This window comes from Carex rostrata, chromosome 27 (assembly GCF_964058835.1).
Source record: "Carex rostrata chromosome 27, lpCarRost1.2, whole genome shotgun sequence".
NCBI lineage: Eukaryota > Viridiplantae > Streptophyta > Magnoliopsida > Poales > Cyperaceae > Carex > Carex rostrata.
The window spans coordinates 3,069,608-3,088,667 of NC_135944.1; the positions used below are offsets into that span (position 1 = coordinate 3,069,608).

Below are 19,060 nucleotides of genomic sequence, written 5' to 3' on the forward strand. Positions count from 1 at the left end.
CATTTGTATATGACTGTCCACATGGAATAACCCTCTATTTTCATTTGTATTTAATCACTGTTTTAATCTAATTTATGGGCTTTTGGGTCCGGTTCATATACTATCTATTAATTATAATCAGAGACAATTTAGAAAGTAATTGCAAAACCCTACTGCCATTAAGCCCAGAAATAGTAGAGCTCCATACAAAGCATAGAAAACATACAATGCAAACTACATATATATACCATGATCAACCTTAATTAAACTGGTACCTGTCATCACCCGGTACCAAACCACCAGAGTCAGGATTGGTGCACTTTAAACAAGATACAAGCAAATAACATACTAAAACAAGGAGAAGAGAAACGTAAAACTATTTTATTAAATCCTACTCTTTTAATACTAAGACATCATATATAGAGTTTTTCTCCAAAGCAAAAAAATAATAAAAGAAAAAACATCGATCAAATTACGTTTCAACAAGATTACTGTGCCTCGATGCTGAGCGCGCGCGTCATCAACTGTGCCCTTCAAACTGTGTGCATATATATCATCCTTCATCGAAAACCATGCATATATCAACCAAAACACCCGATCGAGCTAGCTAGCTAGCTCATGTACATACATGTGCACGTATACGTATATATATACATATTACTCTCAAATAGGTAGCTTAGTAGCTACATATATCTCTATATCGGTGTATATGTCTAAGTTGTATATGCATATGTATGTATGCAGTATGTATGTGTTTATATATATGTGTATATATAGCTTAGTTATATGGTGAGGCATATTTATGTATATATGCCTTCTGAGTTCTGAATGACTGAATCTCCATCTCTTTTCATCAAAAAAAAAAAAAATTAATCTCCATATGTCTCTTCCTACTCTTCATGTTCATCTTTCTTTTTCTTACTTTTTGGGCTTTTCCTTTCTTTTCTTTATCTTCTCTTGATTTGTATAGAATATATCTATATATGTGAAATGGTCTGTTATGAACTATAAATGGAAAGTACTATACAGGTTGGGCTCGTTATAATTATATAGAGACCAACTAATTGTTATAAGCCCCGGAAGATGTTATAATTACTCTATCGCCACGCATACATGTTTGAGGCAACAGATCCGCCACGTAAAAACAAGCCACGTGATAATCCTAAAAACAGCGTGCGCAGTATCAAACAGAAAACATCCGAAATATTCACTGAGTATTCTGAAATTAGGACATGGCCACATGGGTATGATGCATCATGCCTGATGGTGTTTCGTGCTCGGCCATTTTTCAGCGGATGGAACGGAGAGAAGTAAAGGTAGGGGCCCCACATTTCATGGGATGGCCACCTGACCATCTAATGTGGCCACGTGGGCAACTTAATCTTGATCGTGGCCATTCAACCTGCTTAATGGAATTAATGGCGGTTTACTTTGCAACGGAAAAAGACAAAAGAGTAAGAAATAAATAAAGGAGTAAAGACGGTGTGGGCGGGCAATGCATAATTCTCATCCGGGTGGAAAAGGATTGGATATTATCCGAAATATATATGGATATATAATAGAGTAAGGCTTGGGTGCTATAGCATAGAGGGCTACGGTACTACGGTTTAATATTCGACTTTTAAAAATTCTAACAATCAATTCGAACCGTTCATTTTGTTCTCCATATTAATATGTGTTTGGAGACCAAATTTTATATTTTTTTGAAAATTTTTTTACTATTTTTTAGCTAAGCAGAAAATCACTTGATCTAAAATATTCTGCACCATTCAGATATTTGATTTTCTACCTAACTAAAAAAATAGTAAAAAATTTCCAAAAAATGTAAAATTTGGTCTCCAAACACATATTAATATGGAGAATAAGATAAACGGTTCGGATCGACCGTTAGAATTTTGAAAACTCAAATATTGAACCGTAGCACCGTAGCCCTCTATGCTATCCATAGCACTCAAGCCTTACTCTATATAATATCTGAATATATATGTGGGAATACGATCTAATTTTAAATTTTAATTATATGTATCTGAATATATAGTAGATATGTATATATATTTAGATATGTATATATATTATATAGTTTAATATATATTATGAAAAAAAAATATTATTTGTTAATATAAAAAAAAGGATATTCATATTCATCTAATTAATATCTTATATGTATTCGAAAAATAAAAGTAGATACAAATATAGTTTTATCACTATCTGATTCGTATCCAATCTGTTTGCACCCCTACTATGAGATATCTCAAACTCATCTGCACGAATTGAAGAACAAATAATATTAGACCTTGTGCTATTTCGGAATAAGTACTTATTTCGTATATCTCAGTTTTGCGTTGAGTGGTGACTATTCTGGTCCTCTTCTTCTTCTTTTTCTTTCTCTAGTTCCTTTCTGAGTGGTGACTGTTCTGGTTTGGTTGATTCAATTTCCGATTCAGTTTGATTCAGTGCATTTTCGGCTGAGTGGTGACTGTCTCGATCCAGTTTGAATCAGTGCCCTTTTCCTCCTCCTCTTTGAATGGTGACTGTCCTAGTTGGTTTGATTCAGTACCTCTCAGCTGTGCATTCCTCTGGGCAGCATTGATTTTGGAAAGAAGAAGACGTTTCATCCTCAATGAAGGATGCGATGTGGCATAGTTCGCCAGTCATGCAGCTCGAAAAAAATTACTGTTATATCTACATTCTTAGAGAATAAAATCGGAAGGCCCACCTACTTGCTACTTGGACGCGAATAGACCAATTCGCATTCACAAATATGTTATTTCAAGACATAGCAAATTAGATGATTTTACAAGTAATTCAATGTATAGATTTTTATATATATATTTTTAATTTAACTAAAAGAAATCTATGTAATAGATACCTTGTAAATCATTGGATAAGTGCAATCGCCTACGAGCTTTCAACAACAAAAAAAAGTATCGCGAAAATATTGTCGATAAAAACACTTTTATCTTTGCTAATTGTGATAGAAATAACGGGAACCTGTTATTTTTCAAATCTAACCGTTGATCTTTGTTAAAATTCACACAAAGAAAAATCTAATTGTTGGATTTGAAATAATAAAATCATGTTATTGCATTTGAATAACAACAGAGATTCCGATCCGTTGTAACGGGTCTAAACCACGCCTTCAACGCACTTGGTATGTAACTAGATTTACATGGGTCGGGCAAAGGACAAGGGACTGCTCCCTTTTCTCAATCCATACAAGATTTGCTTTCCAAGGAGAAAATATTGAGCACGTACACAAGTCACAATCATGGGACCAATTTGGATCTGATAGCTAGGTATTAAACTCAATTTGAGTCTGATGAGTTACATCCATCTGATTCACTTTAAGATCTGTGTGCACTGTTTTAATAAATATATGTGTCAATTAATATTTGTGCTTACATATTTTAAAGCAGATTGAACAGATGTGAAACTCATTGGACTCAATTTTGAGTATGATTCCCATCAAACCCAAATTGATTCCCACAACCATACCTATCTATACGGTTTTGTGATAAAAAAAAAATCAAAACCATACTGCAATGCTACCTTTAGAGATCTAAAAATACCATGCATGACCTATATATGTATATATTGGTTACACATGGTACGAGATATATATTAGTTACGTGACATAATTTACGTGTTGTGATCACCTTTCGAGAAAAATGATACGACACGACACAAAATCAAATATGACTATATATGAGAAAAACAACATAATGTTTCATCATTTTTTTATTTTAAACAACAATTAAAATTGCGAACAATTTATTTTTGTACACAATAATTGTTTACAATATTTTTTTCGTTATTTTAAAATTGTTTATATTTTTTCACATTTTCGACATTTTTTATTTTAAAATTGTTTACAATATTTAATATTTTTTCTTAAAAAAATAGAAAAACGTGACCACACATGACTAAAAATGACTGAATGCAACCAATTACAATGAAACTAATGTGTTCACAACAAGAATGAAACACCTTTCGCGAGGATAAAAAAGTGACTTTTTGCGACGAACTACTCTCATTCTTCAGCTTTTTCTTTTTGCGACGGTACTTTTCGCGAGGGAGTACCGTCATAAATTTGCTTTTTCTCTCGCGAAAAGTATCTACATTGTTGTAGTGGTTGTTATTCCAGAAATTTTAATTACAACACATAAAAATTAGACTTCACCACAGCACGTAATTCAAGTAATAGCGTAACTAATCACTAGTATCGTGTCCGTGCGTTGCAACGGAAACATATTATAATATTGAATAGAATATGAAGAGACTTTTTTATTTGACATTCACACAAAATTAAAAAAAATAAAATAAAAGACAAATTGAAAAAAAACGGAAATCCAAATAATAAATAAAAATAAAAGAAACAACAACAAATGGAAAAAAGATCAAATATAACATGATTTTTTGTTTAAAATATCATTGCGATTCAATGTCTAATTTTCTCTACAAGCGAGACAGGTCATTAAACAATTTAGAGGAGATGATATGTAAAGAAACAAATTTGAAAAATATATAATTAAATGATTCAAATAAGAATTTTCTCTACATATATATTCTTCATGAAAAATATTTTAACAGTAGAAATTTATGTACATATCATTTATGTACACGAAAGTTCTAGATATTATTTATTTTCTCTTCATATCAGAAAGATTTATTGCTTTTGTCAGCATAAAGAATACCTTGTGAATAACTTCACATAAAGAATACCTTATGATATTCTTATTATTATTGTTTTATATTCATTTATATTCATTGTAATGATTATTCTCTAGATAAATTGTGGTATTATTTACTATTTCATAAAAGACATTGGATTGTATTTTTCTATCTTTGTTCATTATGTGAGCAAAACTGAAAGACTTTTTCTGTTAAATTAGTTGGGAGACGTACTCAGATATAATGACTTGGGAGACCAGAACATTTTTCTAAAATTTTATCTCAACTATAGAAACAAAAAAATAAAGAGAGAAGTACAGGATGCATGTGTCATGCACTAATTGATATTAAAATTAGTAGAAAATTTAAATATAGCATGTGATTGGGCAAACACACAACACAAAATTACGTAATTACCCTCTCCTGCCCCTCTATTAGGGGTGCAAACAGATGGGATACGGACCAGATAGTGGTAATAAAACCATATCGGCTTTTTTTCGGATATCCATAGATATTTACATAAATATTTTCATAATATATATTAAACTAGAGGAGGAATTCACTTACAACATTTGAAAGTCTAAACAGTCAATCTTAAAAATTAAAAATGATCTCTACATTAAAATGTGTTTGAAAAATCAAATTTTACATTTTTTTTTACTATTTATTAAGTATTGTACAAACTTTTGTTTTTAGACAATTCTGGACCACTGAAAAACATCAATTTTGTAAAATACTTAATAAATGGTAAAATAATTAAAAAAATGTAAAATTTGATCTCCAAAGACATTTCAATATAGAAATCATATTGAACAATTTGAATCAACTGTTTGAACTTTGAAAATCACAAAATCGAATTTTGTAAGATGTTGTAACTGGCAAATATTGTAAGTGGATCCCTCGATCCTCACTAAACTATATGTATATATCTACTATTCGGATATGAAAAATTAAAATTCACAACCATATCCGTACCTTCTCCGCATAGATATTTAGATATCGGATATCAGTTCAGATCCACATCCGGATACAGACGGATAATTAATATGTGATTGTACCCTCCATGCATTTCCTACAAATAAAGGACCTGCCAAGCCCAGAAGCAAGCTAACAACTTAGTATCTAGATATCTCCACAATATATTTATAAAGATATCACAATGGCAGCTCCGCTCTTTATCACCTTTGTCATCCTTTCAGCCACTTTCTCCCTCATCACTCCTCTTGCTTATGATTATAACATCCTACACTCTGGCAAATATCTCGCTGAAGATGACTCGCTCAACGAAAAGACTTTCAGTTTTGTTATGAGCAAAAACTGTGACCTGGCCTTACTCAATGATGGCATCCGGATTTGGTCGTCCGGGACCTACATACCAGGGGAAGAATGCTTCGTTGCATGCAGAGAGATGGCAACCTAGTCATGTACAGTGGCGACAGCCCTGATCTGTGGTCTAGTGCGACCAATCAGGAGAAAAAATTAAGGCGACTACGCTCTGGTTCTGACAGCAAATGGCAATCTTGTTATCTATAGCCTTGCACTCTGGAGCACTGATTTACACCCTGAGGTCACAGCCAATGTCACGATCTCTAGCAACTCAACTAAGCCGGTTGTGAATTTGTGATCGCTGGTCCTAATAAGATTTCTATGGTTACTGATACTGAGAAGTAATGTTGGTGACCATTTGACCATGTGACTCTCTAGCAAGCGATCGAGACAAATAAGAAATTGACCTTCATATTTAGTATTGATAGGTTAATCTGTGTGTCACCTTCATATTTTGAAAGAAATGAACAAGTACTTTGCATATACCAATATACGGTGATCAGTGTATTAATTGAAATTCATGATTTCTGTTAGCCAATTATCAGGGAATAATTTCATTATATTAAGAAACGTTTATTGATTTATTCATAATTGTAATCATGAATTTTTAGTCAGGATTCAATGCCCATATATGTCATAGATTATTTGAAAAAATTCCTTTTACCAGCCCTGTGTTATTATTTTGGGGAACAAATCTGGGTACAATTCACAAATTGATTACCACTGAAATACTCATAACAATTCATAGACCACCATTTTTTTAATCAAAGTTATCTTGTAAATTAAATTTATTTATTTATGAGTATATCATTGGCATTTATTACATACGTTGTTTCATACATCCGAGAAATAATGGCTCAAAGGAATAATGAGAAACTCATTCATATTGCCAGTGAAAAGATTCATTAAACAAGACAAGACAATTCAAATTAACAACATACAGAGGTGGTTAATGCATGTATTTAACAATTTAATTTTTCAAAAGATACTGCCATATCCCAAATTACATTTTCCTGATTTGTGCAATGTTCATAGCACAGTAATAAATTTGTTATTCTTTATACATTCTTACAAATTGAAATGGTTGAATGACAAATATTTCTTATTTACCAAATTGCTTTTGTGAATAAAGGTTAAGATTGAGGATGTAAACTTCCAATGATAATTTCTACCAATGAACTTATCAAATAGAAAACAAATTGATAAGATGAGAATAACTCAAATCTACACAAATGGATCCTATGATTATTGTTTATTTCACAAATTAAGGTAAATCTTTTAGTAATCAGATAACTTCTTACATTAAAAGAAATGGTCCCCAAGTTCTTTTAGAAAGAATGTCTAATCAAATGCAATACATATTGTTTTGGCTGTTACCTGAAGGTGATGCATTAGTACTGTTGCTGTTCACGTTCGTCTCAACCATGAGCTGTATACATGAAGCCCACGGGATCCCAAAACCGATAGTGACCATGACTGCTCCGCACCTGCATCAACACTTCAGTTAGCAGCATTATACTGTTTCTGGTACTGTTTGGTACAATATTGAAAAGTCTAGTTTAGAGCATTAACAGGATAGTACAAGACTTCAGAAATAACTGAAATCAAAAAGCTCAATTCAAAATGGTGCTGACAGAGAGTAAGTTACCTAGATAGCTCCGCTTGTCTTAAAATGTTTCGTTATAATCCTTGATTATAACTTATAAGCCACCTGACAAGTGTCACAAGTGAAGAAAAATAGGGTCCGGGCCCAGCTGCAGTCACAATTTGATTTTCATGAACAAGGCTCAGGATGCAGTGACACGGCCTACCGAACCATGTCCGTGCACACAAAATACATGCTAAAATCTTCCCTTGAAGCCCTAAATATTTCTTTGATTTGCTATAAGTATATGCTCCCTCTATCTGCCGCCGCACCAAGTCCCCTTCCTGCCTCCCTCTCTTTCTACACCTACTTATCTCTCCTCATCAATCCTCTTCAAGGACTCAATTAATGGCTTCAATGAACACTTACCCAAGCCCTAACCATGGAACAAAAGTAGAGGCGGCAACCTCTCGACATTTCCAAAGATTTTGGGGCATAAGGCCTAGACCGTCGGGCAGATATGCTGCAGTGATTCGTCATGGAAACAAAAGGATCTATCTAGGATTCTTTGATACCGACTACGAAGCCGGTATTGCATTCGACATGGCAGCTTTGCGACTGAGGCATAAAGCCTACAATTTTCGTGTTGATGCCAATGGTCGGATCATCACTGAAATGGATTCAGCAAAACAGGTATGTGAAATTTAATACAGGAAAAGAGTGTTGCCTGAATTTATCCTTAATACATAAACTTTATTAACCTGCAGGACTCTATTGAGGAGGAGGTCGTTAAACAACTCGAGCGCAAAGCCAATTTTGGGGCTGGAGATGCAGGCCCCTAAATCAGGTAATGGGAGTTGCAGTAGGAATGTAAGGCAAGGAAAGAGAGGTTAAGAAGAATGATCAGGAGATGGTGGAGTTTCTGTAGGAGTTTCTGTAAGGCTTTTTATTTTTTTTTTGTTGTCTTAAATTATGACATTTTAGGATTCAATTGCGATTGTATGTTTGTTCTTGATGTGTGTTTTTTGGTACTTTACTGCATGGTCAAATTTAAAACTAGTGGATCTAACTTTCAAATATTGCACCATTACTAGAAATGAACTTTAATTTATTAAGAACTCTTTAATTGGTTTAAACTCACATTCCTTTTTCTTTTTCCAATAATTCTTTGATGTTGAGTGCTCAGTTCTATTTACAAATTACAACCTTGTATTTGTTGTAAGTATTTTATTGGGCATTTTAAATTTGTTGAAGTTTTTTTTTTATATTGACACCCTAACTTTACTGTAAATTATAACTCACTATTTCATGGCTATTTATTTGCTACTTGATGCTTGTGCAATTCTATTCCTGGTAAGTTACCTTAGATATATTCACTTGCAATGGCAATGCAGATAACCTAATTGCAGTAGTGATTTCAGTTTAACTAAAAAACTGAAGTTAGGTTGCATAATTTCAAAAATTATTGTGTAATATATATTTTGACAGGATTGCAAAGTTTATACTGTTTAATTCATCACATGCTAACAATACTGAAACATGAAGAATAAAAGGGATAAACGACCCTTTTAGTATGCATGTAAAATATTATGATTGATAGGTTGAAGACAAAAAATGATAAAAATAAAAATTCAAAACGGAAATGATATACTATCTCAAATTTCTTTATTTCTAAATAAAACATACAATTGACATTCAAATAATAAATTAGTGAGATAAAATATATATTCGTTAATTTTTTTATTCTAGTTTCACAAAAGGCAACAGTGTATGAGAAAATATCAACTTTGTAAAAATAACAGGCCTGACACAAAGAAACAAATTTAAGTTTCAGGGAACAGTTATTTCAAAAGTAACTGATCAAATTTTACCAGACAGATCAGAAGCTTCAAAGGAGATGTCTCTTCTCTCAAGGAATCTGAAGAATTTGCCGATAGGAATGTGATCCAATTGTGCTCTCTATTTTCTCCTCTTATAACTATATACCTCTTTGATCAAACCCAAATTATATATCCCCAATTACCCAAAAGGAATACTATCACAACCGAAGGAAGGAACAATCTCCTCACATAACAAAACTTTCTCTAATGCAAAATGATTTAAAATGAGGCGGATTTGAATATTCTTTGCTTTCAATTTTGATTTTCAAACTTGAGAAAACGAGAACACACTATCAGATCCAAAGAATGAAAGAGAGGTGAAACAGAAAACTTACAGATAGAAATGGAGGGAATCTAAATGCAAGGAGAATGATTAAATTTCATCTACCAGTTTCACTGGATTGATTATGGTGATATTTTCTATGGTCAATAGTATCAACTATCGAGATTGTAGGCTCTCTTTACTAGTCTTAAGACTACCAAGTCGTATGCAAATGCGGCTTCATTGACAGTAGGAAAGGTTCTAACCAGATCATTTTGTTTCCATGGCAGATCTCTGCGCCATATTTGACTAACTTTTTTTGCCTAGACCTTGCACACTGCAATGTTTTTGGTTTTGCAGAGGTTGCTACTTGCTACCTCTTCACTTTTGTCTTGGGGTTGGAATTTGGATGAGCAAAGTAATCAGATCGGAGCTAGAATTTTAAGATTGGGTGCTAAATAGATAAGTGTTTTATAATTTTGTTTTATGTGTGGGTACAAATGATAAAAATCTTTGCAAAAATTAAAAATTTAGAGGACAAAATGTAATATTGCAATTTATAGAGGGGCTTAGCCTTCCTTTTTCCCTACTTCCATCAGCCTTGGAAAGTAATAGAAGTAGCACAGATAAATAGATTAATACCTGATAGCCGTAGGCAGATGTAGATTTCATCTATAGAGATTGAGTAGATGCAATTTTAACAACCAAATTAGCCATGATCATTGTTTCTAGTTGAGGTAATTAGTAGTTAATATTTGTTGGGTAGAGATTGTGAAGCAGAGCGCACACATAAAGATATAGAGAAGGGGATCCAAACCTGCTCTTTTCTCAAAAGAAAATGAGCATCCTCCTCTTCTCGTTTTCTCTCTATCTCTCTTATTCTTTCTTTCTATATCTTCTTCTATGTCTTCTCACATTCTCTCTCTTGAATGAGAGAGAGAGAGAAAAAAAGAAGAGGAGGGTGCTCCTTTTCTTTGAGAAAATGAGCGAATTTGGATCTAAAGAAATAGAAGAAGATTGGTTAAAGGAAATAAAGAAAGGGAAAAAACGATGAGAGTGTGTGGCGGCGAGACGAGTCGAAAGAATAAATTTATAGGTAATAGATGGAACATGTTAGGGTTAGAATTGATGCCCCGATCTATAGCTAGTAGATGGAAATATTAGGGTTAGGATCGATGCCCTAATCTAGGCAATAATTTTGATGATGCAATACTTAATATTAGATCTATAGCCAATAGATAGAAATATTAGGGTTAGGATCGATGCCCTAGCCTAGCTAATAATTTTTACGGCGTAGTACTTAATATTTGATCTTAGCCAATAGATGGAAATATTAGGATTAGGCTTGATGCTCTAATCTAGCCAATAATATTGACAGCACAATACTTAACATTTGATCTATAGCCAATAGATGAAAGAGGGTTAGGATCGATGCCCTAATCTTGCTAATAATTTTGACAACACAATTCTTAATATTTGATCTATAGCCCATAGATGAATGTATAATGGTTATGACCGATGCCCTAGTGTAGCCAATATTTTTTACGGCGAAATCTTAATATCCAATCCATAGTCTATAGATGGAAAATGTTAGAGTTAGGATCGATGCCCTAATTTTGCCAATAATTTTGACGGCGCAATACTTAATATTCGTTCTATAGCCAATAGATGAACATATTAGGGTTATGATTGATGCTCTTGCCGAACCAATAATTTTTATGGTGAAATACTTAATATTAGGTTGATAGCCAACAAATGAAAATTATTAGGTTAGAATCGATGCCCTAGCCTAAATTTTTTTTTTAGGGTTAGCAGTCAAATTACTAACAAATGTATTGATAAAAATAATATTTACAATGTCTTATTTAGTTAAGATCTCATCCCTAACAGTTAGAGTGCTCTTAAATTACGAAAAGCACGGCTAACAATGTGAGAAACACATAGCCTAGCCAATTTCTTCTGATATAACAAGTTGTAACTTCCTAGTGACAAAAACATGTGGTCTCTATGTAAAAGATTATGGCTTCAAAATTTAGACGGAAAAAAATCTTTATTGTAATAGTAAAGATATTAAATAGTTGGATGGTTTGACCTCCAATCTTTACTCAAAAAAATAACTTTAAAATCTAGCATACTAGTTGAACATCATGTGTTATTGGTAGTTGATGGTAAGATGCATGCTACTATAAATGTCATGGTAAGATGCTACCTCCAACACTACTAGTATATCAAATAAACAAAAAAAAATCATTTACTGTTTTGATAATTTTGTCCTAGTCATACAGAGGAGGGTTCAAATGTCACATGATACCCTATATTATTTATCTTAATTTCAAGTTCTAAATAATCGATCCAAATCAACGTGATTTCCACATTAAGATATACTTATAAAGCGAATTATATATATATATATTTTTTAATTATTTACTATATTTTTTTAATTATTTACTATATTTCTTTTTGATAGGTACAAAATTATTATTATTCAACCATCCAAAAACAATAATTTTGTTATCTATCTAAAAAGAAAGTAAATAATTTTTGAAAGATCATGTTGAGCAATTCGGATAGACTGTTGAAACTTTAAAAGTGAAGATAAAGAATGTGAGCTATATCATAAGACTTGAAAAACATTGAGATAATTTCTTTCGGCAAGGTAAAAAAATGGCTTCACGAGGTTGAGCTAGGGGTGAAAAATGAGCGGATATATGGAGCGAATAGTGGTAAAATCATATCTGTATTATTTTTTTATTTTTCGGATACTGATATAGATCATATATCAGACATATACGTATGCTAATACGAATCAGATCGGATATTATTACTGAAGTTCATAATATTTATTGAATTATAATAGTGAATAACATACTTTATTCCTAATATATATTAAAATATATGGTACATATATCTATTATTTGAATACGGATAATTGAAATGTAAAACTATATCAATATTTATATTCACACGGATATTTGAATATCAACATTTAATTTTTCAAATACAAATCAAATACGAATCGGATATTATCCATACCGTTTCCCCCTAGGTTGAGCGTCTCTGGGTTTCAATATAACAAATTTTAGATGTCTCAATTTATCATAACTTTTATGTGTACTTTATTTTTAAGGAAATTGATACAAGACTTGGTCTGATCCGTTGCTTGTTGGGTCGGATCAGGCCGGGCAAAATTTACATTCCATGATACAATATGGGCCTTTTAGTGTTCGATTCGGTTCACTGATTAATTGATGATACATCCGAAACCCGAATGACACCCAATAAATCACTAAAGTGATCCTCCGCGCGTGGGGCCCGCTATTCGGTGTAAGAATTCAATGCGTTTATCGTTTACAAAATAATGACGTCTGAAGTCGGCACCTTAAACTGTTTTCAATTATTGGTTAATGATTTTAACAGAGTTGTTTCGTCTTCATGCAGCGCAAAATGCTTATGGAATGCTGTTTTAATTCTATAGTATGTGCACTGTATAAAGCCAAAACTACTCTGTTAAAATCTTTACCCATTTATTTTTAGAAGGTTTTTCTAGTTAGAAACGAGACCATAAATTAGTATCCTCTGCATTAACTCTGATTTTGAGTTAAGAAAGAATGAATACCAACCGTTCAATATCATCAAGATTGAACGGATCTATATTGGACGGTCCAGATGCTACATTAAAATTCTGTGTTAATGCAGAGAATTGGAATCGGGAATACATGGTCAAATCAGGATGAGATACGTTAGCCTCTTTCCTTTGGGTCCCACCCCGGTCCCACAAATCAGTGAGCAAAACTTGTGGTCCGGATTTACCCATCAGATTCTTCTCTAGAACAGTCTGCTCCCAAATCGCAAATTTATTTTTTCTTTCTTTCCTTTTCCATTTTTTCTCAGCTGTGAACTCTCCTTGTGGAGAGAGGAGAGAAAGAGAGAAAGAGGGACGAGGGACGAGGAGGTGGTATTGAATCAGCGATGGACGAGGGAAGCTCAGCGGAGGTATTGGTTCTGACGCGGCGAGCTAGTGTGGTCTTTGGTGAGGCGATTTCTGATTGGTGGAAAGAGATAAACGAGTCGCCGCAGTGGCAGGACACAGTCTTCTATTTGCTCTCTGCCTCCTATGCTCTCGTCTCTGCCATAGCTTTGGTTTGTTGGATCCAACCCTCAATTTTCTTTCCTTCTTACATTTTAGTCCCTGAGATTTGGATATTTCACTTGTCAGCCTTCCAGTACAGTTTACCAGTTCATTAATTTTGTATTGTGAAAGCTAGAACTACTAATTTGTTCACTATTTATGGTACGTTTGGATTGAGAGTGTGGTTAGTAGGAATAGCGGAATAGTGGCTAACCTAAGCGAACTCAAGTGTTGAGAATAGCTATGTTTTCTTCCAAATGTGGAATAGTTGCTCACCCAACTAACCCTGCTATTCCTTGGCACCCAACTAACCCTGCTATTCCTTGGCACCCAAACACACCCACGAAAGTGGAAACTTAGGGTTTAAAAATTACAACTAGAGCAATTGCGTGTGAGGTACCTTAGTGGAGGTTTGGGCTTTTGCAAATACACCTCATATCTTTTGATATGTAGAATTAGCACTTTTTGAATTGATTCTGTTAACAACCTATTTTTTTGGAAATATTTATTATATAGCTGTTGATTTCTAAAATGGTTATTTTCTTTGTTATTTAACCTTTTTTTCTTATGGGTGATATTTGCAAATGTGAAATATGTTGGGTCTATTTTGCAAATTGGAATTTGGCATATAACTGAAGGTACTTTGGCTATTTGATGTGCAGATTCAATTGATCAGAATTCAAAGGAGAGTGCCAGAATTTGGTTGGACTACACAGAAAGTGTTTCATCTCATGAACTTTATTGTAAATGCCGGTAAAAAAAAAAAAAAACTTTAAAGTTCCTACTTTATATTTCAATTTGATGTTTTGAGCTTTATTATAAATTTAATGCGGAGATCATGTCTAAACATTTATGGTTTGCAAATAGTTTCCAGTTTTATTTTGATTTCCGAATATTTCTCAATTGTCTATCTAGAACCTTGAACATAATTTCAATAGCAACCAATAAAATGTGATTTTACAAATAGAGAATACAGTCTATGTTGTGTCAGTTGAGTAAATTAAATCAGAAATGTTTCAGATACATGCATAGCTTCATAGACCTGTATGGAATATTCTAGAAGCTTTACTAATGAATACTAGTTTTGCTATGGAAATTTTTGTTGTAGTCCGTGCCATCATATTTGGATTTCATGCTGAAGTGTTTTCTTTCAAGACAAAGGTAACCATCTCTCTGTCTCTCATCCATAGTTGATAAGTTTATGTGAAATACTAATCTATATATTGTTGTACCAGGTGTTCACTTTAATCCTTCTAGACCTTCCGGGGCTCCTGTTTTTCTCAACATATACACTCCTTGTTCTATTCTGGGCTGAGATTTATTATCAGGCTAATGCAGTAAGTCTCAACTAACCTTTTGTTATTGAGAAATTACTTAGATTTATGTACTGAGAAATAACTAATTATGGATTTGTTTCTTAGCAGTTGGCTAGTGTTCACACTGACAAGCTAAGGACAGCATATCTATCTGTCAATGCTGTCATATATGCTATTCAGGTTTGTTTTCTTCTATTTAACTTTACTGATTGGCTGTTTATTATTGTTTTTTTTAAGGTTCAGATGGTATTTGTATTTTATTCAGGTTGGTATTTGGATGTACCTCTGGATAGATGACAGTTATATAATTGAGCTTGTTGGGAAAATCTTCATTGCAGGTAATTTTGTATATCACATATTTGGTATACTATAAGGCACAATTGTATATCCATAGTTTGGGACTAAAGGCTTGGTTGTTGTTGTTGTTATAATTTATATCTCAGCTACTTCTATAGTTGGAAAGAGATTTACAATACATTTATAGTTTTCTAACAATGGAAATATTTACATAATTCAAATAGCAAAGTCCAAACAGTCAATCTGAACCGTTCAACATGATTACCATATGAAATTATACTTGGAGACTAAATTTTTTACTATTTTTTTATAGAGGTAGAAAAGCACTACTTTTGAATGGTCTAGAATCTTTAGATCAAGTAATTTTCTGCCTATCTAAAAAAATAGCAATAGAATTAAAAAAAATGTAAAATGATTTGGACCTTGAAAAGGGAGATATTGATCCATAGTACAGACCATTACACGCTATGCATAGTACTATAGCCTCACACTAGCTTATATGTCTTTATGCAACTAAAGAAGTATTTTGCCAATTATATTCCTCTGATCTGAATGGCTTTTCTCGTGCAGCGGTTTCTTTATTGGCTGTTCTTGGCTTTGTCTTCTATGGAGGAAGGTAATATGAGTTTTTAATATTATTTTTTCTTTGTATCTCAGAAAATATTTGTGTAGTTTCATGACACATGAAATTTTTTTGTGATAGGTTGTTCAATTTGCTTAAACGGTTCCCAATTGAATCAAAAGGCCGTCGCAAGAAACTTCATGAGGTTGGTTCACATTTTTTTACATCATTTAATAAATTATTTAACCAAAATAAGCTTACATGAAAATTGAATCAAATAATAAGCTATGCACTGTCTTTTAATTGGATTCAGGTTGGATGGGTAACCGGGATATGCTTTACTTGCTTCTCGGTTAGATGCATTATGGTAAGTTTATTTTTTTCACTTTTAATTATAATAAATAATTTTGGGGTCAATCACATAAAACTTCTGCTCGGGAGGTATATGGGGTGTCAAGCATGGAAAACACATTTTTTTTTTCTTGGCGTGTGTGTGTGTGTGTTTGGGGGGGGAAGGGGGTGTTAATTTTAGAATATTTTAAAATATCTGGATATATGATATAAAAGTTCAACATTTTTGACCAAAAATGGGGGTCAATTTACCCCAATTCAATAAAAAAATAGGCAACGACAAAAAAAAAACATAGATTAGGAAATTCTTTTATTTAATTTTAATCATTTCGTGGACATATTCATTTTTTTGTGCAGAGGTTATTTTCTGCATTTGATCCAGATTTAACTTTGGAGGTTCTGGATCACCCCATTCTCGACCTCTTCTACTATATGGTATATTCCAATTCCATATTTTTCATCTAAAAGTTAAAAAGAAACATGTTTCTAAACCAGGTATTCTAATATTTTCTCTTCCTTTTTTCTTTTACTACAGTTTACTGAAGTGGTACCAATGGCACTTGTGCTTTTCATTCTCAGAAAGCTTCCACCAAAGCGTGTATCGGCACAATACCACCCCATTCGGTGATCCGATCATTATATTATATTTCCAATGGGACACATGGGCTGTTTTATTTTGTTCATGCTAATTTTGTTCCTTCCTTTTTCTGGCATCTTAGGATAGTTTTTTGTTTAGGATACCGTAGTGTTCGATTGGTTTGTATTTGCCAGAATAAGCTTTTGGAATTGATTTATGGCTGGTAATTTAGTGATCAGTAAGTCACTTCTCTTGATGGCTGTATGTTTGCAACACTTTTTGTACTTTGTAATGAAATGTAAATCTGAGAAATATTGAGGTCAAGATTTGTATTTATTCAAAAATTAAATTTAAGTAGTTGAATTATGACACAAAAACATGGAATAAGGACTTCATCACAAAATAATTGTAACAGTGATTTTGGAACCTTTTACAAAGTTGTCTGAACTTTGAATTCTTATGCTTACTATACTTTGTTAGTTGTTACATTCTTTTTATTAGAAATATTTTGTTATCAATGTTTCCAAGAAAATCTCTTTTTCAATTTATTAATTTTTTTACTTTTCTTCTAGTGGGACCCACTAACCCCTTAGGAAGTAACCAATAACATAGGAGCCCACGTTGCTCTTTCCTTTAATATCTCCAGCCCAATTTACATTTTCTCGGCCCAGAAAAAAGTAAATCACAGCCCTCAATTCCAAATTATTTCACTTCCTTCTAGATCCTGTTGCTAGAGGTGCTACTTTTACCCGATTACCTGGATCCCATCCAGAACCGAACCGGATCCGACCCGGAACCGACTCGGATCCGATTAATTTGGATAGGGTATGGTTTAAAAAATATAACTGATTAAATTATGGGTATGGGTACAAAATTAATAATTTAATATCCGACCCGGATCTGAACCGGAACCGATCCCGTAATGGGTAGAATATGGGTATCATTTAATTATCCGACCCATAACCGGACCCGACCCAATACCCGTATAAATACTCGATAAAATATATAATAATAACTCTGCATCAAGTTTTTGTGTTAGATAATATATTTCAGCTGAGCTATAATTTGATAAAACTTAACCAAATTTATGCTACTGTTTTACACTACTCTTTAATTACATCCTTAACTAGCCATTTAATTATGCCCTTTAATTTTTGTTCTATATTATACACATGTGACACATGACACATGATTGTCAAATTTATTCTTCCATAACTAGCTTATTTTATACCTTTTTTCTTCTATTACATTCAATTCATAGATTTTTTTTGAATTATAGAAAAGGAAATCATCATCTCTAATATTTTACTTTCTAAAAATTATATCTCCTCCATCCTCCTGAATTCAAAAGCTATTAACAAAAAACTGAATTCAATATTTTTTGTTACACCATGAGTACTCCAAACAACCAACAACCAACTAATAATTTAGAGTTATTATTTTTATTTTGCTATGTAGCATGATATATTGTATTATTTATAAACATGATTAATAGTATAATTTTTATTTTGCAGTAGTTTTTAATTTATATTGTAATGATTTATTATATGAGATGTTTAAGAAATTATAATTATATTTAAATGTAAATAATTTCTCGAATACTTTGGAGTTGTGACCTATACCCGCTCTGGATCCAGAACCGCCGTATCCGAACCGGACCCGATAATCCACAAACAAGTTACGGGTATCTATTTACCCGGAACCGAAAGACTGGACCCGAAATATCTACGGGTAGATAGGTATCCGGATCCGGACCCGACCCGATTTGAAACAAATAAGTATATGGATCGAAATTTGGACCCGAACACTTTTAGGGTCCGGGTCCAAATATAATAGTACCTGGACCCGACCGAACCCGATAGCACCTCTACCTGTTGCTATCCCAATTTTTGCTTCTCTGGAGAAGCATCCAATACACCTAGCACCGAGATTTTTATTTTTACTCAAAAAATAAATAATTTTATTATAAATAACCACGTTTTTCGAAAAAAATTATTTCTACCCAAACCACATATATTCTGTGCGGCCCGAATTAAAAATTCGGACCGTAGAGAATATATGCGGTCCGAAATTTTTTTTTTTTGTTTGGATTTAAAAATTCGGACCGCCTAGAATATTTGCGGTC

General features: G+C 33.0%; 2 protein-coding genes across 3 annotated transcripts; both read left to right on the forward strand.

The window, feature by feature from the left end:
- The first annotated feature begins 7,969 nt into the window (after positions 1-7,969).
- Positions 7,970-8,403, forward strand: LOC144544842 (ethylene-responsive transcription factor ERF069-like). Its single transcript, XM_078293382.1, has 2 exons — positions 7,970-8,254; positions 8,329-8,403. Exons 1-2 carry the CDS (start codon positions 7,970-7,972, stop codon positions 8,401-8,403), a joined length of 360 nt encoding a protein of 119 aa, XP_078149508.1.
- A 5,123-nt stretch (positions 8,404-13,526) lies between these two features.
- On the forward strand, positions 13,527-17,289 carry TOM1 (tobamovirus multiplication 1). Of its 2 annotated transcripts, none has more exons than XM_078293488.1 (11): positions 13,527-13,843; positions 14,495-14,585; positions 14,941-14,993; positions 15,068-15,169; positions 15,257-15,328; positions 15,414-15,486; positions 16,016-16,061; positions 16,149-16,212; positions 16,321-16,374; positions 16,716-16,793; positions 16,894-17,289. In XM_078293488.1, the coding sequence occupies exons 1-11, from the start codon at positions 13,673-13,675 to the stop codon at positions 16,984-16,986; spliced, it is 897 nt and encodes a 298-aa protein (XP_078149614.1). In that variant the 5' UTR covers positions 13,527-13,672; the 3' UTR covers positions 16,987-17,289. The 2 variants fall into 2 exon arrangements, with proteins under 2 accessions (XP_078149614.1, XP_078149613.1); XM_078293487.1 differs by having other exon boundaries at positions 13,534-13,843; positions 15,254-15,328.
- The last annotated feature ends 1,771 nt before the right edge of the window (positions 17,290-19,060 follow it).

What these genes read in the sequence shown, in the direction of transcription:
- LOC144544842 (XM_078293382.1), top strand. Translation starts at nt 7,970, where the DNA reads ATGGCTTCAATGAACACTTACCCAAGCCCTAACCATGGAACAAAAGTA. An exon ending in AAATGGATTCAGCAAAACAG is followed by an intron (nt 8,255 to 8,328) that starts GTATGTGAAATT and finishes ATTAACCTGCAG; the next exon opens with GACTCTATTGAGGAGGAGGT.
- TOM1 (XM_078293487.1), top strand. Translation starts at nt 13,673, where the DNA reads ATGGACGAGGGAAGCTCAGCGGAGGTATTGGTTCTGACGCGGCGAGCT. An exon ending in TGTTTTCTTTCAAGACAAAG is followed by an intron (nt 14,994 to 15,067) that starts GTAACCATCTCT and finishes TTGTTGTACCAG; the next exon opens with GTGTTCACTTTAATCCTTCT. An exon ending in TCGACCTCTTCTACTATATG is followed by an intron (nt 16,794 to 16,893) that starts GTATATTCCAAT and finishes CTTTTACTACAG; the next exon opens with TTTACTGAAGTGGTACCAAT.